This window comes from Balaenoptera musculus, chromosome 11, assembly GCF_009873245.2.
Source record: "Balaenoptera musculus isolate JJ_BM4_2016_0621 chromosome 11, mBalMus1.pri.v3, whole genome shotgun sequence".
In the NCBI taxonomy this organism is placed as follows: Eukaryota; Metazoa; Chordata; class Mammalia; order Artiodactyla; family Balaenopteridae; genus Balaenoptera; species Balaenoptera musculus.
Genome location: NC_045795.1, coordinates 103,854,331 through 103,877,729, shown reverse-complemented (window position 1 = coordinate 103,877,729; position 23,399 = coordinate 103,854,331). Strand labels below are relative to the sequence as shown.

The 23,399-nt window shown below is 57.6% G+C and overlaps 1 protein-coding gene and 1 long non-coding RNA gene across 2 annotated transcripts in view; both read left to right on the top strand.

Moving 5' to 3' along the window:
* The window catches only part of ALDH1L1 (aldehyde dehydrogenase 1 family member L1), a 47,957-nt gene extending 33,038 nt beyond the window's left edge, over positions 1-14,919 (top strand). Inside the window, exons 16-23 of the mRNA XM_036869056.1 lie at positions 151-238; positions 6,830-6,923; positions 8,351-8,450; positions 9,769-9,867; positions 10,526-10,691; positions 13,040-13,145; positions 13,616-13,815; positions 14,663-14,919. Of these exons, the coding sequence (XP_036724951.1) occupies positions 151-238; positions 6,830-6,923; positions 8,351-8,450; positions 9,769-9,867; positions 10,526-10,691; positions 13,040-13,145; positions 13,616-13,815; positions 14,663-14,718 (909 nt within the window). The 3' untranslated portion in view covers positions 14,719-14,919. The remainder of the gene's footprint in view (positions 1-150; positions 239-6,829; positions 6,924-8,350; positions 8,451-9,768; positions 9,868-10,525; positions 10,692-13,039; positions 13,146-13,615; positions 13,816-14,662) is intronic.
* A 4,470-nt stretch (positions 14,920-19,389) lies between these two features.
* On the top strand, positions 19,390-20,854 carry LOC118904169. Its single transcript, XR_005021943.1, has 3 exons — positions 19,390-19,493; positions 19,870-20,005; positions 20,228-20,854. It is a non-coding gene; the product is annotated as an uncharacterized LOC118904169 (long non-coding RNA).
* Positions 20,855-23,399: the final 2,545 nt, after the last annotated feature.

Here is a 23,399-nt window from a genome sequence, read left to right as displayed (position 1 = left end):
GGTGGGGCGTGGACCACCGAACCAGATGAGGAAAGTTACCCCTTTTCCTCCAGAAGAGGAGCGGCTGCTGGCTTGTGGGGTGTCGAGGGCAGGGGACGGCCGCCAGCAGCGGAAGGCGGAGCCCACTTCCCTCCTGTCCTGCCTCCTCAGGTGACCCCACTCACAGCCTTGAAGTTGGCAGAGCTGACCTTGAAGGCTGGCATTCCCAAGGGCGTGATCAACATCCTGCCAGGATCCGGTAAGGGCCGTGGTCGGGGGCAGGAGGTGCATTTGGTCAAAACGGCCTGCTACGTGGTGTGCCCTGGTGGGCAGGGTAACAGTGGGGAGGCCTGCCTGGAGGCGGAGGACGCCGCCCTGCGATGGGGGAGAGCTGTACCTGGAAGGGTTTTGCGTTCAAATGCCTCCGCAGATGTTTTCCATTTTCTGTACGTGTGTGTGTGCTCTGGAATAAACTACAAAACTTGGGAATTATCAGTTAAGAAAGGAAAGGAAATGTGCATTTACCCTGTCTTTTATAATTATATAATCACCTTTACTGGTGTCCTATGTTTTTTTCTATGGATGTGAATTACCATCTAGGTCACTTGTTTTCCTGAAGTACTTTTCATAGGTGGGTCTACTAGCAACAAATTTTCTACGTTTTTGTTTATCCGGAAATGTTTTATTTTGCCTTCATTTTTTGAAAGATAGTTTTGCTGAATGTAAGGTTCTTGGTGACAGTTCTGTTCTCTCAGCACTTTGATTGTATCATCCCACTGCCCTCTGGCCTCTGCTGTTTCTGATGAGTCAGCTATTGATCTTATAGTTCTCTTATTTACAAGTCATTTTTCTCTTGCTGCTTTCAAAGTTTTCTCTGTCCTTGTTTTCCAGCATTTTTACTATGATACATCTGGGTGTGGTTCTCTTTGTGGTTATTTGATGTGGAATTCATTCCGCTTCATGGATGCATAGAGTAATGTCTTTCATCAAATTTGGGAAGTTTCTAGCCATTATTCATTCTAATATTTTTTTCTGTGGTTTTCTCTTTCTGCATGCCTTCTGGCACTTCCATTATGAGTATATTGATGTTCTTACTGCTGTCCCACTTTTCTATGAGGCTCTCTTCACTCTTCTTCATTCTTTTTCTCGCTGTTCTTTAGATTGCATAATCTCCATTAGTCTTCAAGTTTACTGATTCTTTCTTCTGCCAGTTCAAACCTACTGTCGAGCTCCTTTACTGAGTTTTCATTTCAGTTGTACTTTTTTAGCTCCTGGTTCTTTTTTTATTTGTTCTTTCTTGATATTCTCTGTTTGATGAGACATCGTATCACAGCTGCCTTTAGTTGTGGTTTTGTTCAGTTCTTTGAACGTCTTTATAACCGCTGCCCTGAAGTCTTTGTTAAGTGTGACATCTGGGTCCTCTCAATGTCAGTTTGTATTGCCTGCTCTTTTTTTCCTGTGATGGGTCACATTCTACGGTTTCTTTGCATGCCTCATAATTTTTTTGTTAAAAACTAGATATTTTAGGTAACACATCATACCACCTCTGGGTACTTGTCCCCCGTCCCCTCTCCAGAGCTTGTGTTCACCATTTTCTTGTTTATTTGTTCAGTGACTTGTTGGACGGTTTCAGAGACGTCTCCTTCCCCTGCAGTGTGCAGCCAGTGAGGTCGCCCCCCAGAGAGCACAGCTGTGGGCTGTGCAGCCTCCCAGTGGCAGCGGGTGTACAGGGGCCCCTTCCTCTCCCGGTCTGCTCATCTGTCTGCCTCTGTCGTTATCACACCAGCTGCTCAGCTCCGCTCACTGCAGGCTGGCTGCTTTGTTGTTTTCAACAATACCCTGGGGCATAAACTGCTGCGCAGTCTGATCTGATTAAATTCCTGTCTCTTTGCTCAGCCCTTGAGGTTTGTTCTTACTCGGAAGGGCTCTTCCCTGGTTCTCTCTGGTAAACTAAATGACCTGTGGTTTGTCTTATTGCTGCCATAGCGCTACCAGCCTCCTCTTAACTGTTCACCCCCAAAATCTCCAGTGTTTTTGAGAATGTCCTTAGGATTGAACTTCCTCATACAGTTTCAAATAAAGTCAGTTCCTCTGGGGAGTGTTTTGGAGCGCTCTGTTTTTACAGAAAGCCTCTTCCCGGGCCAAAATCTCTGAGCCACGGCCTCAGGCGCTGGGCCCCCTGCAGGAGATGGGACCAGGTGGACGAGGTCCCGGGAGACTCAGCCTGCCACACCTGGGAAAGAGCCGTCACCTTACAAGAAGGGCAGGTGGGAGCCATACTCACAAAGAATTTAGCCTCTGAAACTCAGGGTTGGAGGAGATGAGAACCACTGCCGGCCTCCCCTCCCGGAGAGGTGCCACATCCTGGTCTGCATTCCTGACCACACCCGCTTAGGCTGGAGGAGAGGGGAGAGTGGTTCACGGCTCAGGTGCCACAGACTCTCCTGAATAAATGCCTCTTCACTTGCTGTCTGCCCTTAGGAAAATTCACAGAGACTTTAAATTGTTGTTTTTTTAACGGTTTTCACCAGTTTTGGTTGTTTCCCTGAGAAGTTATCGATAGGGCCCCTCATACTGGCCTTTGGTGGTGACTCTCACCTCATACCTTTTGAATACATTGTGTTTATGTTTTTATTATTCTTAAAAAATATGTCATTGTAATTTTGGTATCCTCTCTGACCCGCTAAGTAAAAAGAGATTTTTTTTTCCAGGTGTCTTTTTCCCCCTATAATTCTGTTCTAATATTTCTAGCTTTACTATGTCATAATTAGAGAATTCAGCCTGTGTATTAGTTTTCTAGGGCTGCCATAACAAAGTACCCCAAGCCCGGGGGCTTAAACAACAGGGATGTATTGTCTCGCAGGTCTGGAGGCTAGAAATCCGAGATCCAGGTGTCGGCAGTTCTGTGCTCCCGCTAAAGGCTCTGGGGGAGGACCTTTCCTTGCCTCTTCCAGCTTGTAGGGCATCACCCTGACCTGTGACTTGACCTTTACATGGCATTTTTCCTGTGCATGTCTGTACCCAAGTTTCCTCTTTTATAAGGACACCATTGTCCCAACAACGACCTACCTTATTCCCAAATAAAATTACATTCTGTGGTACTGGGTGTTAGGATATCAACATATGAATTTGGGTGGGACACAATCCAACCCATAATAGCCTGTAAAAATTCTGCTTTCTAAAATGGAGAATTTCTTTGTGACCTAGTATATGATACTTTCTTATAAATATTTCTTGGATAGCCTAAAACAGTGATATTATTATTATTATTAAATAGACTTGATTTTTCAGAGCAGTTTTAGGTTCACAGAAGAATCGAATGGAAAGTATAGAGATTCCCATACATGCCCTGTCTCCCTCAGAACGTCCCACATTTGTTACGGTTGACAAACCTACACTGGCATGTCATCATCACCCAAAGTCCATAGTTGACATGAAAATTCACTCTTGCTGTTGTACATTCTGTGACGAGTGTAAAACAACATTTACCCAACACTGTAGTATCAGATGGAATGGATTCACTGCCCTAAGAATCCTCTGTGGACGAGGAAAAATCCCATTCATTTCTCCCTCCCCTGCAAACCCTGGCAACCGCTGATCTATTAACTGTCTCCAGAGTTTTGCCTTGTCCAGAATATCATTTAGTCATCATCATCAAGTATGTAGCTTTTTCAGGTTGGCTTCTTTCACTTAGTAATATGCATTTAAGCTTCCTTCGTGTCTTTCCCTGGCTTGGTGGCTCTTTCCTTTTTAGAGCTGAATAACATTCCGCTGTCTGGAAGGACCACAGTTTATTTATCCATCAGCTACTGAAGGACGTCTTGGTTGCTTCCAAGTTTTGGCAGTTACGAATAAATTGACCTTTCCATGGCATTTTTCCTGTGCATGTCTGTATCCAACCCCCTATGCAGGGTTTTATGTAGACATAAGTTTTTTACTCCTGCCGGTAAACACCAAGGAGCACGATTGCCAGATCATATGGTAATAGTGCGTTTAGTTTTGTGAGGAACTGCCCAAAATGACTACACCATTCTTGTGATGACGAGAGTTCCCGTGGCTCCACATCGTTGCTGGCATTTTGTGTTGTTAAGGTTCTGGATTTTGGCCATTCTGTGGATGTGTAGTGGTGTCTCATTGTTGTTTTAATTTAAATTTTCCTGATAACATATGATGTTGAGCATCTTTCCATGTGCTTATTTGCCATATGAATATCTTCTTTGGTGAGGTGTCTTTTCAGATATTTCACCCATTTTTTAATTAGGTTGTTTGTTTCCTTATTGTTGAGTTATTTGCGTATTTTGGATAATAATCCATTATCAGATACATCTTTTGCAAATATTTTCTCCCCAAGGCAGTGATTTTTTAAAACATTAGTGGGGGAATGAAATTAGCGTCAGAATCACGTATGGAGCCTTAACTATATAGAGAGAATGCAAGTGTCCTACTCCGAACCTTCCGAACCAGACCTTCACTGGTGCCGCTGGGCACAGGCAGTTCTACAGGCGTGGAGGCAGGGGGACAATGGCGATGGGGGGACTGGGTCGGGTGGAGGAGCCCCAGGACTGGCTGGTTAGTGGAGGGTGGGGGGAGGGCAGGTGTGGACACTGACGGTTGGCTTGAACGGCTGGCTGCCCAGAGAGGTTGCTGACTGAAATGGAGAACACGGGGGTGGGGGGGGGAGCAGGTCTGGGGAAGCTTAGGAGTTCAGTTTCAAACACGCTGAGTTTGAGAGGCTGTAAGGCATCCAAGTGGAGGTGACGAGCAGGCCAAGGAGTGATAGATGGGTCTGAATGCAGGGAAGCTGGGCTTGAGACAGAGATTTAGAGGATGATGGGCCTGCAGATGGCATTTGAAGAGGTGAGCCGGGGTGAGGTGACCGAGGAGACCGTGAATTGAGAAGAGAAGGGGGCCCAGAGTGCAGCCAGAGGCACTGGGTGTTGTAAGAGTGGGGAGAGGGAAGTGGGGCGCAAGGAGGTGGAGGAAGGGCAGTCAGGGAAGCGGGAGTGGAGTAGGAGAGGAGGAGACCAGCCAGAGGAGGAGAGGGACGTCAGCAGGGGCCTCGCGTGAAGTCTGCGCAGAGGTGACCCTGAGGTCTCATTGCACAGCAGCCCGGGAGGCTCAGTGGGCACTGGCCACATTGGGGAGGGTCCCTGCAGGTCCAGGAGGGTCAGTAGGCAGTGGCCACATTGGGGAGGGTCCCTGCAGGTCCAGGAGGGTCAGTAGGCACTGGCCATGTTGGGAAGTGTCCCTGCAGGTCCGGGAGGGTCAGTAGGCACTGGCCATGTTGGGGGGGGTCCCTGCAGGTCCAGGAGGCTCAGTAGGCACTGGCCATGTTGGGAAGTGTCCCTGCAGGTCCAGGAGGGTCAGTAGGCACTGGCCATGTTGGGGGGGGTCCCTGCAGGTCCAGGAGGGTCAGTAGGCACTGGCCATGTTGGGGGGGGGGTCCCTGCAGGTCCAGGAGGGTCAGTAGGCACTGGCCATGTGGGGGGGTCCCTGCAGGTCCAGGAGGGTCAGTAGACACTGGCCATGTTGGGGGGGGGTCCCTGCAGGTCCGGGAGGGTCAGTAGGGACTGGCCATGTTGGGCAGGGTCCCTGCAGGTCCGGGAGGGTCAGTAGGCACTGGCCACGTTGGGCAGGGTCCCTGCAGGTCCGGGAGGGTCAGTAGGCAGTGGCCATGTTGGGAAGGGTCCCTGCAGGTCCAGGAGGGTCAGTAGGCTCTGGCCACGTTGGGCAGGTTCCCTGCAGGTCCGGGAGGGTCAGTAGGCAGTGGCCATGTTGGGCAGGGTCCCTGCAGGTCCAGGAGGGTCAGTAGGCACTGGCCATGTTGGGAAGGGTCCCTGCAGGTCCGGGAGGGTCAGTAGACAGTGGCCATGTTGGGAAGGGTCCCTGCAGGTCCAGGAGGGTCAGTAGACAGTGGCCATGTTGGGAAGGGTCCCTGCAGGTCCAGGAGGGTCAGTAGGCAGTGGCCATGTGGGGGGGTTCCCTGCAGGTCCAGGAGGGTCAGTAGGCACTGGCCATGTTGGGGGGGGGTCCCTGCAGGTCCAGGAGGGTCAGTAGGCACTGGCCATGTTGGGGGGGGTCCCTGCAGGTCCAGGAGGGTCAGTAGGCACTGGCCATGTTGGGGGGGGGTCCCTGCAGGTCCAGGAGGGTCAGTAGGCACTGGCCATGTTGGGGGGGGGGTCCCTGCAGGTCCAGGAGGGTCAGTAGGCACTGGCCATGTTGGGGGGGGTCCCTGCAGGTTCAGGAGGGTCAGTAGGCACTGGCCATGTTGGGGGGGGTCCCTGCAGGTCCAGGAGGGTCAGTAGGCACTGGCCATGTTGGGGGGGGTCCCTGCAGGTCCAGGAGGGTCAGTAGGCACTGGCCATGTTGGGAAGGGTCCCTGCAGGCCTGGCATGGCGTGGGGGGTCGTGGAATGTGGGGCGGCCAGGAGTCCAGGCATCCCCACAGGAGGGGTAATGAGTACTGGTTGGTGGCCCTCACCCTTCTCTCTGCGTCCCCACATGGTCATCTGTGTCTCTGTGTGTGTGTGTCCTTGTCTCCTCTTCTCATAAGGACACGGGTCGTATTGGTTTAAGGCCACCCTAATGACCTCATTTAATTCAATCACCCGTTTAAAGACTCTACATCCAGTACAGTCACATCTGAGGTCAGGGGTCAGGACTGCAGCATGTGAATTTGGGGAGACACAGTTCCGCCCACACCAGGGAGCAAGGCGCGGTGAGCCCGGGGTGCTGAGGCCCTGGCTCGTGGGGCCCAAGCTCTGGCCATGGGTGGAGGAGGGTGGCCAGACCCCTGTCTCGCCCTGGCACCGTGGCCATGCTTATCCCCCGCCCACTCCTCCCTCCCCCAGGCTCAGTGGTCGGCCAGAGACTCTCGGACCACCCCGACGTGCGGAAAATCGCGTTCACGGGCTCCACCGAGGTGGGGAAGCATATCATGAAAAGGTAGGCGGTTGGAGTGAGTGGAGGGGCCAGCACTGTGGGACCGATGGCCTCTGGTGTGAAGTGGACAGTGCTGTGTGTGAGCCCGAGCCTGTGGCTGTCACAGGATGGGGCCACTGCAGACCCTGGTTCCATGAGTCTGACTAGCCCTCGGTCAGGCCGGTGCAGCGGGACGGGACCAGCGAGGGGCGGGACGTCACTGTGAGCAAGCGCGGCTGCTGGGGATGGAGCTGCTCGGGATTGAGATGAGCTGTGAGCACGAGGGACACGGATCTCGGAAACTTAGCACAAAGTAGAGCATCGCGGCAATTTCTATATAGGTTACCAGTTGAAATGACATTATTATTATTAATGGGGTTAAATTACATAGAGTTAATTTCACTGATTTCTTTTGAGCTTGCTTTTAATGTGGCCACTAAACAAAAATTACCATGTCCTGCGGCTGGTATGGGAGGCGTTTGCCCTCTCCTGCTGACCAGCGCTGGCCGAGGGCCCGCTCCCGGCTTGGTGCCTGGACTTCGGCCTCGAACCCGCTGGGTCGTGTCGCTGATTTATGACACGACGTGGGCCGCGCTCTGACCCTTCCAGGCCTGTTTCCCCCAGTCCCGTGAAGGGAGTTTGCATGTCGGTGGTTCTGGTCCGTGCTGCTGCCGAGCTTGGAGAGGTCGATGGGGCCGGACCCCAGGGCAGCAGCTGCAGCTCTGGCTGCCCCGGGCCTCGCAGGGCGCCTGAACCCCCCCAGTGCAGCTGAATTTCTGGGGTGAGGTCTGGGCAGACGTCTGCACTTTGAGTGACAGGTGCAAAGGGAGAGGAGCTGGGGGCTGCTGAGCATTCTGACCTGCAGGGTCTCCAAGCCCTTCCTCTGAGGACACCTGACCGCCACGACTGCTGTGCCCCGAGGGTCACGCATGGGACGTCCCAGGACGGTCCAGCTGTGGCGGGGCATCTCCACGGGGATTAAAGCTGCAGCCCTGCCCCCGCCCTGGCTCCCACAGGCCTCTCTGTACCCCTCAGCCCTGAGGTGGGCGCCATGTCCCCCTTCTTGAACGGGCACCACACGGGCGCCCATCGCAGTGGCTCTGTGTGGCCTCCTCTTGGGGTCAGGCCTGAGGCAGCGAGGCTGAGCCGGAGGACCGTCTGCAAGGGGAGGGGTGCGGGGGCGCCCGTGAGAGCAAGGCCTGGGGCACGGCTGGGCTGGGCTGCTGGGCTGGGAAGGCGGCAGGGAGCCAGAGGAAGTGAGGGGACGAGGCGAGAGTGACGGGAGAAGGCGCGGCCTGGGTCACACAGGGCTCCCCCCAGCCCGGACCCTCCGCCGTCCTTTTGAGTGAAGCGTTCTCTGGAGCTGCCCTCGTCCCTCACCTGGCGCTCCCCCCGCCACCCCGTGTCCCGGGCTCTGGGGACCCAGCTAGCCTACTCTCTGTTCCCTTCAGCTGTGCCGTGAGCAACGTGAAGAAGGTCTCCCTGGAGCTGGGCGGGAAGTCTCCCCTCATCATCTTTGCTGACTGCGACCTCCGCAAGGCCGTGCAGATGGTAAGGGCCGTGGGGGGCGGGGGCCGGGGCTCAGGGTCCACGGGCAGACGCACAGTCAGCCTGGACCGCAGAGAAGGAAGGAAGGGGCCTTGGGGACAAGGAGTGGCATGTACCTACAGAACAGACCCCCAAGAAGTTTCACAACTGCAGGGGTAACTGCAGTCAGCTGCAAGGATGGGGAAACGTGAACCAGGGTTCCGTCTGTTCTGAAATCAGCACGGCCAAGTTTCCTGTCCCACAGAGAAGCAAGCAGAACCCTGGGCACTTGGGCGGGACCCTGCTGGCAGCGGCCACCCCTGCTGTGGCTTGCCCACACTTGCCCAGCGCCGCCATGGACTCGCTGGGCAGCGTCGGGCAAGTCACTTAGCCTTTCTGGGCCTTGCACCCTCACCGGGACGATGGGGAGGATGGGAATACGGGATTCAGCTGTTACGTCTGAAGGGCGTGGACCACGTGGCAGGTGCTGTGGGTCAGTTGTCCTGACACTGTCACTGTCGTCATCACACCTCTGCACACCAGTGGGAGCAAGCCGGTCAGGCCACACTCAGCCAGGTGCCCAGACACCCCCCACCCCATCCAGGTGCTGCTGTGCCCCAGAGGAGGACGTGAGCCCAGCACCGCGTGGAAGGGGTTCAGCCTCATTAGAGGGGAGACCGAGGGACTGTCGGCCCCAGGGTCTTGGCGGCCGAGCAGAGGCCGATGCTGCCAGGCCGGAGGCCTGTCTGTGTCTCTGGGCAGTGCCGTCCCAGCTTCTTCCAGGAGAGCCGAGCCTGACTGGCTCCCCCCCCCTCCCACCCCCCCCCACTGCCCCCCCCCCCGACTCCCCAGGTCCAAAGAGCAGGCGCCCTGGGGCCTCGGAGGACGTTTATCCGGGACTCGGGCCTGGGCAGGCACCATCCCTCCCGAGAGGCCCACCCCTGCCGCCTGCTGCAGGGCGCAGACCCCGCCTCCCGAGAGGCCCACCCCTGCCGCCTGCTGCCGGGCGCAGACCCCGCCTCCAGGCTCAGCTCCGGGAGCGCAGCCCTGAGCCCCGTCACGCCCGGGAGCCCGCCCAGCCTGCGGGTGTCCAGGCTCCCCCACTGCACGCGCTTCGTGCTCCCCTCGCTGGTCTGGTCCCCCAGCGGCCTCACTTCCCGCTTGTTCCCCTGTGGCCTCTCCTCTCTGGGGATGGTGCCCAGTGCCCGCGAGCCTGGGCGGCCGCAGGAGGTCAGGACACCTGCCTTCTTCCCCTTCCCGATCAGGGGGCGCCTGGGCCCAGTGGGGGCTGGGGGCTGACGCCCGGGGGTTGTAACCCAGCCCTGTCACCTCTTCTGCGAAGGGAATGAGCTCTGTCTTCTTCAACAAAGGCGAGAACTGCATCGCCGCCGGCCGGCTCTTTGTAGAGGACTCGATTCACGACCAGTTTGTGCAGAGGGTGGTAAGTTGTGCCTCAGGGCCTGGGCACTGCCCACTCACTGGGTACAGGGCCTTGGCGGGCAGAGCCAGGGCCGGGCCAGGCACCATCCACCTGGTCGGGGGCGCTGTGACAAGTCTTCCCTGGTTTTTATTATTTGGGCAAGAAACGGCAGCCCCGCAGCTCCCCTGATGTGAGCAGCAGGGCCCGTGTTCGGGCGGGGCCCTCCCTGTGCAGCCCAGGAGGGCAGACGTGGGGCCGGGCAGGGGGGAGTCCAGGTGCATCCCCTGCACGCCGCGTCGTCTGCCCACCTTGTCACGGGGCGTCGTTGTCTTGTTTCCCTCCGCCCGTGGGCTGCAGCTCCTCCGACTGGGAGGTCGGGTGCAGGGGCGCCCTGTGCTGCCCCCGCGCCCCCCCTCACTCCCACCTGCCTGCACGTCTGCGTCATCCCAGCCCCCGGCACCAGGCCCAGGTCTCCTTGCACGGAGGGTGCACTGGGGGCTTCAGCCTGGAAGGCAGGTTTGGAACCAGAATGTGGTCCCAGGAGTCAGAGCCCTGCATGTGGACTTTGTTCAGGGGCCAGCGGCTGGTCTCTGAAAAGGGATACGTGGGAGGCGGGTCAGCCGGCGACTGGTCAGAAACCACGGCCCCCAGGCGACCCTGACGGGGAGGACCTTTGCAGGTGGAGGAGGTGGGGAAGATGAAGATCGGCAGCCCCCTCAACCGGGACACCACCCACGGGCCACAGAACCACGAGGCCCACCTGCGGAAGCTGGTGGAGTATTGCCAGCGCGGCGTGAAGGAAGGGGCCACGCTGGTCTGTGGTGGGAACCAAGTCCCCCGGCCAGGTCAGTCAGCCCTCCTGGCCACGTGGGCAAGCCAGGACGGCGGGTGGCGTGGCCTCCGGGGCAGGCGTCGGAGGGCCAGGCTCCTAGGCTCCAGCCCCCCATCCGGGGCCTCGGGGATGAGGGGCACCGTGGCTGTTTGGACACCTGCCAGGTCAGGTGTGGGGCTGGTAAGATGAGGCCCTGGAGCTGGTGGAATCTCTATTGGAGTGGCCCTGGTTGCCCAAGCATCTCCGCATCCTTGAAACTCTTTCCTCCCATGGATCCGTGGTGCTGGATTTCGTGGTTTTCCTATCTTTGGCCATCACTCCTCCATGGCCACTCTTGGCCGGAAACCCCCTCTCCACCTGTCCCTTGAATGTAGGGATAGCCCCAGGTCTGTCCTGAGCCTGGACACTTTCCCTGGAGGGTCTCTCGCCCTGCAGCGGCTCAGGCCCTCCCAGGACTTGTCTCCTCACCCAGACCCCTGACCCCTGGACCCCTCCGCTTGCACGTCACCCAGGCCCCTCAGTCTCAGTGGTACCAAGTGCACCTCATCACAGCATCCCCAGCCCCGACCTGACCCCAGACACGCCCCTGCCCCTCTAGAATCTTCAGTGCAATCCAGTCACCGAGCCCGAGGAGCCGGAGCAGCAGGGTCGGGCGATCTGGGCTGCTTCCCCTCGGGCCACCTGCGCCCCCTGCCAGGCACACGTCTGTCTCCTACACCCTCACCATCCAACCCTTGGTGCCGGCACCGAGCCTCACGCTAGCCTGTCTGCTCGATGGCGTGAAGGAGGGAAGGAGGGAACGGATTCCAGGCCCCTCTCTTTCTTGACCCCAGCTCTTAATTAACTGCCCGATTCTCTCAAACCTGGAGATGTTCCCCGCCACCATCGTGCCGACTCTGCCCTGAGTCTGGACCGTCACGGGGGCCCTGGGGGCCTCCTGAGCCCCCAGCATGCGCTTAGGCGGCTGCCGCGTCGGGCTGTGTGTCCCCCGTGCCGAAACCCTCCCACGGTGAGCGCTCCGCAGAGGCAAGCTCACCCCAGCGTGCCTCCCCGCCTGTGTCTAGCCTGCGGCCGTAACTCTCCCTCCGAACACGCCTGGCGTCCGCCTGCTCGCTGGGCGGGCTGCCCCTCTGCTTAGCGGATGCCTCCTGAGCGCCCCCGCCTGGTCACCTCATCACTCAGGTGACCTCGGGCTCAGGCCGCGGCGCTCCCACAGGTCTCGGCGTCCCTGGGCACCTCCTGCCTGCACAGAGCTTTTGTAGCCACTGCGCCACCGCTGTCTGCTGGCCCTCTTTTCTGCCCCCACGAACGTGGGCTTCCGCGAAGCCAGAGTCTGGGGCTGACGTGACGCGAAGGCACCTTTGCAGAGCAGCTAGGGCTGCAGCACCCAGGAGCCGTGGGGACCGCTGCCCACCGGCCCCTGGCCTGAGGGGCAAGGGCAGGGAGCTGAATTCCTGGGACCCCGTGGGGGACAGTGCTGTGAACACAGGCTCCCCCCAGTGGCCCACCCACCCGGAGGCCAGAGGGCGAGGGGTCCCGGGCGTGCAGCCCTCCTCCCCGGGGCCCGGCGCGTGGGGGCACGGGGGTGTGGGCAGAGACTGGCCACCGCGGAGCTCCGGGACCTGGGGGCACATTTCCTTTGCAGACAGGGTGAATACAGGCCACACCCCAGGGGTCAACACGTGCTCATACGTGACTCATGCTTTAGAAATTGTAATTACTGTTAAAATATAATTGATAAATTTATAAAAATATGGAACATTTTATTAAAGATAAACTTTTTTTTGTTCTTCTCAACACTAGAGGTAGAAAATTTCAAGTCTCTTGGTTTTCCCTAAATCAGGCCAAACTAAACCTTAGTCCAGCGGGTCTCAGGGCCCGCAGCTCTATGTCCAGAGGAGAAGTAGTCAGAGGTTGCCTTTCTGCCGCCAGAAGTGGTTTTGTGGGGCAGCCAGGGCCTGTGGGGCGGCAGTCGGGATGGGAGAAGGTGTGTCTGGCCGAGAGCACCGGCCCCTACCCCCGGGCAGGCGGCGCCCACCCCGCAGGGCCAGGAAGGATGGGGAGGCTGGAGGGCCTGTCCACGAGGACCACAGTCCAAGCCCCCCTCCACGGGGCCGATGGAGGGCCTTCCGGAGGCTGCGCTAGCCGAAGGATCCAGATGTGCTTTCAGACTAAACGTCACTGGAAAAACCCGTGTTTTGTCCGGCTGCGAGCTGCAGCCCTGGCGGTGGACACACCAGCTCCCAGCGTCACGTCACTGTCCTTACAGCACTTAGCCGAAAGGCTGTGAGGGTCAGGACTCGTGCGCCTGGGGCAGGAAAGCCACCCACAGGGTCACGAACTCCTCTGTCTCCACCGCAGGTTTCTTCTTCGAGCCGACCGTCTTCACGGACGTGGAGGACCACATGTTCATAGCCCAGCAGGAGTCCTTCGGGCCCGTCATGATCATCTCTCGGTTTGCCAACGGGTAGGGAGCCCGCTTATGGGTCATGACAGCCCTGATTCTTGCCCTTGTTACTGGGGTCTTCGCGTGAGCCGCGGGGCCGGGAGGGGAGCTCAGGCGGGTGGGGGCTGTGGACGCAGCCCGGCCCCCGCAGAACCCTCGCAGCCGCGGGGGTGGAGACCCCAGGGGACCGCAGGGCGGCTGGGCCCACCAGGAGTGTCCTCCGCGTCTCTCTGGGCATCTCCACGGCGTGCTGGGTTCAGCCCTGAGCACCCACGGCTGCGTCGTGAACCAGCCAAACGTCAGTGGCCGGAATAGCAGCCATTGTTTATTTCGCTTGTGAATCTGCAGTTTGGTCAATGGGGCTGACGGGTCTGTGCCCTGTGCTGTGTCGGGCTCCCCTCTGGGGCTGGGGACGCAGGTCTCTCTGGGTCCCACGTCCAGGGCTAGACCCTTGCTCTCCTCACGGAGGCCCCCCTGGCTTTTCCCTGCAGCGACGTGGACGCGGTGCTGTCTCGGGCCAACGCCACAGAGTTCGGCCTGGCCTCTGGCGTCTTCACCAGGGACATCAGCAAGGCCCTGTACGTCAGCGACAAGCTAGAGGCGGGCACCGTGTTCGTCAACACGTACAACAAGACCGACGTGGCCGCTCCCTTCGGAGGGTTCAAGCAGTCGGGATTTGGCAAAGACCTGGGTAACCTAATCGTGCCCGCTTTCATTTATTCGTTCAACAAACATCGGTTACAGGCCACTCAGTCCCAGGGGCCAGGGGTGGAGCTGACGAGATGGCTGCTTACTTCTTGCTGGGAGGGGATCGGTGATAAATGGGGCTGGAAGCCGGCCAGACAGAGCGATCTGAACAGGAGGCTGGAGAGTGGCTTTAGCTGGGGGCCAGGTGGGCCTCCCTAAGGAGGTGTCCCCTGGGCTGAGACCTGAGTGGCTGGAGGAGCTGCCGTGAAGGCCCAGGTTTGCGCATTCCTGCCAGAGGGGACAGCGGGTCCTGAAGGAACCAGCTTTGGTCTTGGAGCTGCAGAGAGAGGCTGAGTGCTGGAGTGGGCCCAGGGGCGGGGAGGAGGCCAGGGAGGCAGGCAACGGCCGGATTACAGGGCCTGGGGCCGCAGTCAGGGCTCAGGCTTCAGACAGGGGAACCCGTGGGGGCCGAGCATGCCCGACGTGGTGACGTGAGTCCCAGTGTAGAGACGGTGTCACCAGGCGTGCCTGCCCAGGGAAGTGGACTTCTGCCCGGCACCCCTCTTCCCCTGGCTGCTCTGTAATGTAGGGTGGGTCCCACTCCCCGCATCCTGCCACTGTGGAAGCCAGAAGCTGGGGGTTAGGTCCAGTCGGGATCAACCCTGAGGTCAAGCTTGCCGGGGGGCAGGGGGGTGCGAAGGTGCAGGAGAGCAGCATGCTCTTCTCAGCTACGGAGCCAACGGGGTCATGAGGTGACGGGGATCCGGGAGATGACTCCGGGGGTGCGGGGTCATGAGACCACAGTGCTGCCGGGACCATCACGTTGCCCCCGGGCTCGCGGTGTCTTGCAGGAGAGGCGGCTCTGAATGAGTACCTGCGGGTCAAGACAGTTACCTTCGAGTACTGAGGAGGGTCTCAGGATGTGTCCCCGGCTGCGGGCTCGCCCCTCCCAGTGCACAGCTCCTCCCTGAACGTGGTGGAAGCCTCCTGCCTGCACCCCTGTCCCCGTCTGGGACCCCCATCCTGTCCCGTCAGCGCGGCCGTCGGCTCGGGCAGAAAGTGGCCCCGTGCGAATAAAGGTTCTGGCTGGCGCCCTGCGTCTGGCCCATCTGTGTGCCCAGGCCCTCCGTGCGAGTCCTGCTCTCGGGCCAGCTGGCCGGGCTCGGGAGAGCCAGGCGCCCGCCTGGGCAGGGTGTCGGCTGCCGCCTCAGAAACCGGGTGCTGAGGTGAAGTCAGGACGCACGTCTGTTGGGGTGACCCCAGGAGACGCCAGGAAGGAAGCAGGCTGGGCCGCGGACGCCTCCCCAGCAAGCGGCCGGGCCCTCCCCCCAGGCCGAGCAGACCCGTCCAGGGCCCCGCGGGGGCGGCCGGCTCAGCTCGGGCCGCAGGCTGCTGGCCCCGATGGGCGTGCTCCCCCTTCGCCCTGCCTGTGTCTTCTGCGTCTCCCGGGGCCCAGCGGCCGCCCCACTTCTCCTGTCCCCCGCCATGCGGCCTTGCTCTCCGTCCGTCCCGCCCTCAGCGTCCCGACCCCCCGGGGAGTGACAGGAGGAGCCGTGAGGAGGGGTCCCTTGTGCTAACTAGACACTGCCTGCACAGCCCCTCCCTACCCCCGCCCCGCCTTGGGGCGGCCTCTCCCTGTGTCCTCTCCATCCCGAGCGTGAGGCGGCCCTTCTCCCCAGACCTTCTTAGGGGTCAGGAAGAACCAGCAACCCCGCCTCGAGGGGCGACGCAGCCCCACAGCCAGACCCCGCCCGATGCCCGCCTGCCTGCCCAAGGCAGGGCCAGCCCCCCAACCTGGTGCCGGGTCTCCAGTCTCATTGCCCACAGAGGGGAGAAATGTGTCTCGTCTCTGGACTCTGTCCCCTGCCTGGGGCCATTCGTGAGGACCCACGGTGGAGGGGACCGGCCCTGTCTGAGGGGACGTGGACCTGCCTTATTACCTCCTAACTGGAGTGACACTCCCACTCGTGCCCCTTTGCTGGGTCCCCGTTGTTTCGCCCCCAACACCCCCAACCCCAGGGCCAGGGCGTCCACAGCAGAGTCCGGGCTCTGCAGCTGGCTTGGCCCTCGGCTGCTGCTCTCCTGCCCCCCTCGCCAGGCGAGAGCCTGCAGGGTCCCCAGGGGTCGGCCTGGCTTCCCTGAAAACAGCCCCGCGGGCAGAAGAGCAGGCAGGGCCTGGAGCACAGCCCGTTCTCGCCCAGGTCGAGCTAGGAAACACCTTCCTCCCCGTGGCCCAGGGCTTGGCTGGCCGAGCGGCTAAGCTGCACTTGAGAATTCTGGTTCAGGTGCGAGGCAGCGCCTGGCTTTGTCCTGAATCCTGTCTCCAGAAGGGATTCAAGACTCCTCCAGAAGCCGCAGGCAAGTGTGTAAGAAAAGCACCCAGCGCTCCCGCCTGGGTCTGTCTCTCCAGTGAGGCTCCTTCACTTCCACACAGAACAGGTCACTTCTGGTCACTAGATGTCGGGGGGCTGGTCCCCACACCAAGCAATTCTCTGTGACACCAGCTGAGGGTCCTGCAATTTAACCAAATTCTGACACTGCTGCCTGGAGCTGGTGTCAGACCCCACAGATTGAGGGCTCAGCCCCACAAGACTGCCCCCCGGGTGCCAATCCCAAGCAGGGTCCCCAGGTTACCTACAACTTCTGTCTGACGTGGCTACAAAGCAGAGGCTCCCACGACCCCGTCCTTGGGTTCAATCCATTTGCTAGAGCAGCTCACGGAACTCAGGAAACACTCACCTACATTTATCAGTTTATTAAAGGATGTGGTAAAGGAAACAGATGAACAGCCAGAGTACGTAGGGCGAGGCCTGGGAGGGTCTGAGCACAGGAGCCTCTGTCCCGTGGACTTGGGAGTGCCACCCTCCGGGTGTGGATGTGCTCAGCCCCTGGACCCTGTCCTGTTGGGGTTTTTTGAGCCTTCACGTAGGCGTGATCCATCGTTAAGTCCATTCGCGGCCCCTCTCCCCTCTGTGGAGGATGGGGGGGCGCGGGAGAAGGGCTGAGAATCACAAGCTTCTCCTCCTGGCCTCGTCTCTCCGGTGACCAACCCCACCAGGAGCCCCCGAGAGTCGCCTCAATAAACAAAACATGCTCCCAGTGTTCTTACCATTTAGGAAATTACAAGGGTTCAGGGGCTCTGTGCCAGGAGCTGGGGCGGAGAAAACATGTATTTTCTGGTATCTCACAGTAAGGAGCATAAGACTGAGTTATCTGCCATTTCTTTCTTTTATCCCCTTCTTTCCTAAGTCATAGAACTCCCAAATTGTACCCGGGCGCATGGCTGCGTGTAGGACGCAGAATTCCCAGCGTCCTTTGCAGCCGGGCAGTGGCCACAGGGCCCAGTCAAGTGGACAGAGCTCCAGTGGACGTGGTAGCTGCCCCTCCTGAGGCACGGCCTGCAAGGGCAGTCGGGGCTCAGGCTGTCACCCCCTCCCTCCTCCCCTGGGGCGGGCTGGAGGCGGCCCGGTGGACCCGGTGGTAGGCGTTTTCCCAAAAAGCAGATACGGCAGGACGGTGCCCGGAGGCCATGGAGAGCACGGGAGGGAAGACGCCGAATCCCCACCATCACGGAGGGGACCCGCCAGCAGCCCGTTACATGGAGACAGTGAACTTGCCCCTCCCTTTTTATAATGTTTAAATGCATTTGTCCTCACCGAGTTGACAGAAGGGTTCAAGGCAGTTTAGAAAAATAATACAATTAAAATAGGCGTGGGTGAATCAGGGCAGAGAAGTGCAATAGGAAGGAAGACGAGCAGGAACGCGGCTGGCACAGACACTGCCTGCAGGGAAACTCTATCCGCTTCTAAAGCTGGAGCACAGTTTAGGCAGGGCTTTCCAGCTGCCGAGAGTGGGAGGAAACCTGATCGGTGACCTAATTCATGGTGTCTGTGCGACAGAAACAAGCTTGTGTTTCTGGAGAAGAGAACGAAATTCATCTTATGAGTCCTCCTGAGACACATTTTACAATGTGATGACCACTGTCTTACACGATTTTACACAAGGTGGTGATGAAATAAAATTCATATTTTAAGGCAAGACAAGAAAAAATTAAACATAAGCTGCTTCTCTGCCCTCTGGCCTCCTCCCTCCCCACTAGTGTGCCTGGGCGTCTGCATTGGGTGTAACCTGACCTCCCCAATGGCAGAAATATCTGCTCAGCCATAGAAATACATTTTCCTCCTTCTGGCGACAGCCATGGAACTCCTTAGAAGGTAACATTCCTTTCCTTATCCTCTAAGAGGTCACGATGACCCACCACTCACCTTGTACGTGCAGCCATCTTTGGTGGACTTTACGGACGAGGCCATATATCATTTCCCTTAAAGATAGTGATTGGTGCAGAACAGACTGGTCAGACGACCTGGGGAGATACTGGGCTGCACCTAAAAGAAGTTCTTAGCTCAAATACTTACGTATGACCTTATTAACGTCACTAGCTGTGTTACTTGTATTCTGCCTATTTTACAAGATTATTGTTTCTTTTTTTTTTTTTTTTTTTTTTTTTTTAGAAATTCACGTTCTTTTTATTTATTTATTTATTTATTTATTTATTTATGACTGTGTTGAGTCTTCGTTTCCGTGCGAGGGCTTTCTCCAGTTGCGGCAAGTGGGGACCACTCTTCATCGCGGTGCGCGGGCCTCTCACCACCGCGGCCTCTCCTGTTGCGGAGCACAGGCTCCAGACACGCAGGCTCAGCAATTGTGGCCCACGGGCCCAGTCGCTCCGCGGCACGTGGGATCCTCCCAGACCAGGGCCCGAACCCGTGTCCCCTGCATTGGCAGGCAGACTCTCAACCACTGCGCCACCAGGGAAGCCCAAGATTATTGTTTCTTGCATTACCAAACCCGATAAAAATAATGATGACCAGGTGACCTAAAACAATTGTCAAACACATAGTTCTGTAAGATCAGTGATTGTAATAGTATAACTCTAGATATGGGAAGAAGCTACAAGAAGGAACCATTTCCTGGACCATAACAGACTAGGAGGACAGGTGGCCCAGAGGCTTTGGGCTACTGTTAACAGGGCCCAGTCCAGTAACAGCACATTGAGTGGCCTATCAAGGAAATCCTCGCCTGACCTGGGAATGAGCATTCCTAGTGCCATGGGATAAATTGGTCATGAAATGCCTCCCAAACCTTGGTCAAAATTAAGACAAAAAGGAGGGGGCTGTGACATAAAGAATGTTGCCCACCATCCAGTCCTACAAGAATGAAGTCATCAACCACCACAGTCGCTGACTTACAGGACACGCTGAAGGGAATTCAGGGCGAAGATCAGGGTGAGGCACTTTGTGCTCGGGGAAAACTGGCAGAACTGACCCTCAGCGAGTTCGATATCTTCAGGAGAAAATTTTTATGAACCTGGATTCTCGCCTCTTCCCACACTTAGAAAAGCACTGAAACCATTAAGGTATCTGTCCTTCGTGAATAGCAGTAACCTCCTACCAAGCCGTGTGCTTGGCTGCACGTAGCCCTTCGTCAGAATCACACATAGGCTGCCCTCCCCCCTCACCTCTTCAGGACAGGCCTCAGAGTTTTCTGAGAAACCGTCTCCCGGGTTATAATCCTCAGGTTGGCTCAAATTACATTTTCTGTTTCTTTCTCAGATTGACTATTGATTAACTTTTCATCGACAGCAGTAAGCTTCAGACAGTTGTTCTCAGGACCTTCCGCAAGGTGAGCTGAGGACACGTCCAACCACAGCCACTACGACCCCTGCAGGGCAGCTGGGGTGGGGGCACCCCTGCTCCAGCCACAGGGCTCAGTGGGAGGGGGGCTGGCATTGCCCGCTGTTCACACTGCCGCTCTGGGCTCTCCGCTGGTCGGACTTGAAGAGATGGAACTCATCGGAGGCCAAGCCTTGCATTTATTCAGGAAAATGTTTCCGACGTGGTAAAATCGGGGCCGGTGGGGATGTTCAGAATCAAAACATGGTCACAGGATTGCTCCACATAATAAAGGAAAGAGCATTCGAAGGGAGGAGGTCCCACGGGGCTGGGGGCTGTGATGAGGGGGGCATGCTGTGTAAGCTCCTTCCCCTCCTCCCCTCCAGAGGACACGGTCCCAGAGACGAGATGGTTCTGTGCTCGAGGGGACACGGAGGGGACACGTGGAGCGGCCAGGCCTCTGCTTTCTGTTTCATATAGTAGATATGATCTGGTGATAAGTGCTCGGAGAAAACCACAGCAGTAAGGCATGGGGAGTGCTGTCTGGGGGGAGAGTGGGTGGTGCGCTGCTATTTTATACGGGGCGCTCAAGAAGGCCCTTCTGATAAAGTGGGATTTGAGCAAAGACCTGCAGGGAGAGGGAATGAGGTGGGACCCGCATTGCGAGTCTTAAAAACGGCCACGAGTTTGGGATCTGCTTCCACCAAGTAACGGGGTTGCTTCTCTATCTCTTGAATTGGGCAGGTCTTGCGGCTTGCTTTGACCAGTAGGATGTGGCAGATGTGATGCTGTGCCTGGTCCAAGCTTCAGCCTCAAGAAGACACACAGCTTCCGTGCTTGAACCAGCCTCGTGGAGGGTGAGAGACATGGGCCCAGTGTCGCTGGGCCCCAGAGCACAGCCGCCCAAGTGGCCGGGAACTGACCGCAGACTCACGGGTGAGAGTCTGAGGAGACCAGCCCCAGCACTGACCACTGAATCGTGGGATAAATATGACTGCTGTTTCCAGCCTTGCAGTGGCAGGGTGGTTTCTCGTGCAGCAAAAGCTAACTGATACAGACAGCTTTAAGAAGTGAAATCTCTGAGTCAATGTTTCAGTGCAGGTTAGACTATAGGACTCAGGCAGGGAAGGAAGGGCTAGACTATAGGGGGCTGTAGTAAAGCTATACGTTTTTGGAGCATCCAAAATATCAACCACTAGGGAAAAAGTTAAGTCAATATTCTCAATGCTGCCCATCCCAATATCTTCATTTTATATTACAAATATTTTTATATCCCCCTTTTTATATCCTCTAATGATTTGCAGGTCACATTACCCACCTGTACACGTAATCTAAATAAATTAATATATTGCCCTCACTGTAATATAGATGAGAAATGAAAGAAAGGGATTTTAAGTAAAATATTATGTGCTTCAGTACACAGAGGTGGGAGAGCTGGGGCTCTGCTCAGGCTCTGGCAACTAACCTGAATTCAGATTGCTCTCACGGTAGAACCAGGGGACTCAACTGCAAAGTGGGTGAGGCCTGATCAGGGCCTGTGCGTTTACGAAAGGCTCCAAAATTATAAAATTGTGGTAACGTACACATAACATAAAACTTAACCATCTTAACCGCTTTCAAGTGTACAGGTCAGTGGCATTACGTATGGTCACGTTGCCATGCAACCGTCACCAGCATCATCTTCAGAACTTCTTCATCTTGCAAAACTGAAACTCTCCCAGCAGAGACTTTAATGTTAGTGGCAAGTGAGGTGATTCATGGAGCTGAGCTGTCACTCACCGCCAGAAGGAAAAAGATGCACACTGTTCACCTGTAAATCTGTGCCTGGTCTCTACACAGTACACAACAGATTAGAGCTGTGAGGGCATCAGATCCCCCAGGTTATGGGCTCAGTCCCGCAAGTCTGCCCGCCCCCCAACTTCAGATGCCAGTTGCCAGTTGAAGCCAGGTTGTCACGTGTGCTTCTGACCCACCAGCTGTAGATCAGAGGTTCCCACGACCCCCTCCTCAGGTTTGATTAACTTGCTAGAGCAGCGTGCTAGAGCAGAACTCAGAGGAACACTTTACTTACTAGAGCGTAGGCTTAACGATAAGAGGATGTGACTCAGGAACAGCCAGATGGAAGAGACGCACCGGGGAGGGTGTGGGGAAGGGTCCCGAGCTTCCACGCCCCTCCCCCCACCCCACCCTCCTCTCCCAGTCTCCACGCCTTCCCAGCCTGGGCGCTCTCTGAACCCGCTCCTTCGGGGTTTCTATGGAGGATTCCTTACGTGGGCGTGATTGGCTACATCACGGGCCCCTGGTGACTGATTCCACCTCCAGCCCCGCTCCCCTCCCGGAAGGTCAGGGGCCGGGACCCACGTTCCAGGCCTCTGATCACACGGTGGCTCCGCTGGCATCCAGCCCCATCCTTGGGTGGTTTCCCAGAGTCACGTCATCGACATAAGGAAAGACACCTTCATCCCTCTCAGCCCAGGAGATTCCAAGGGTTTTAGGAGCTCTGTGCCAGGAACAGTGGACAAAGACCAAATGCGTCTTTCTTATGGGCCGAACTCCAAGCCAGGGCATGGCCTCTGGGAGACGCTGGGGAGGGAACCTGTGCCTCTCACGGGTCGGGGGACAGACGCTCACTGACCCCAGATCCCTTCCCTTTGCCAGCTTCTCTTCAAAGTGCAGGACTATTTTTAGCGGTGGCTCCGTCACTTTGGGCCCTGCAGGTCCGGGTCCCGGGAGCTGGACCATCGCTCCTGATGCCCCACCTGGAGGGAGAGCCAGCAGCTTCTCCAAGGTGCACCCGGGTGCCTGCATTTTAGGCTCCCTGCTCGGGCCTCGGCAGCGTAGGGTGGAGAAGACCCCCAGGCTGCCTGCCGTGGGGAGGCCGTCCAGCAGGGCGAGAGGCCCCACGCCCCTGACCCAGCACTGCTGGGCACCCTGGAGGGCAGGCCCGTTTCTTCCTCCCTGCTGCCCCCCAGGCCCAGCTCCCGAGCACATGGCAGGAGGGCGCTGAGCTGGGCACACAGAGGCCCGAGCCCCCGGCCTCGCAGCCCCTTCCGCTGCTGGGTCTCCGTGATGTCCCCACAGAAGCCCACGAGGGTCGTGTGGGTGAAGCCCAGAGCCGGCCTCTGCTGAGCAGGGCAGTCTGGGCTGGGGATGCAGCGCCGGCCCTGGATTATCCGAGAGCCGCGGGGGGATCCCTGAGGGCCCTAGACAAGGCTTCATCGTCATTAGAGACCAAATTGCATTCCTTGGAGTTCTACTGTTTCACATGGAAATGCCACATTATGACTTTAGTACCAAACACCGGACCATCCATAGAGCGGTGAACTCTTACCTGGAGCCCTGGGTTAATCAGAGTGCGGCCCTTCATCCACTCACTGTCGTGTGTTTGAAAGACACAGGCCGATGGAATGGAGAGACTGGCCTTAGAACAGAGTGTGAAGCCCGGCTCTGCCTCTCGAGGCGTGGCCTTGACCTTTGGGAGTTTCCTCATCCGTGAAAGGGGGTCCGCGGGCCATACAGAAAGCACAGGGGCCCAGAGCGCATGCCTGGAAATCTGACGCCCTGCCGCCCGCACCCCCTGCAGCCCGGCTGTGGGACCTGCAGGGACTCTTGGGAGGTCTCTCTGCCCTCGTAAGCCACCTGCCTACCTGGCCTGAAGGTCCAGGGCTCCGTTGTCCTGGAAACAGCCCTCACTTGAGGCCTGGTGGGATAGGAGTTGGCAGGGCCTTGGGGTGGGATCTCCGAGGCCCCGGCAGGACAGGACTGAGCTCCAGGCGCCCCGGCTGCCTCCCGCTCCCCACCCCCACCCCCACTCTCCCAGCGGGTTTCCTGGGACCACCTCCCAGACAAGCTTATCTCCAAGTCTCTTCCCAGCGGGAATCCAAGGGCGAACCAACAGTCCCCTGAGGAATTCGGG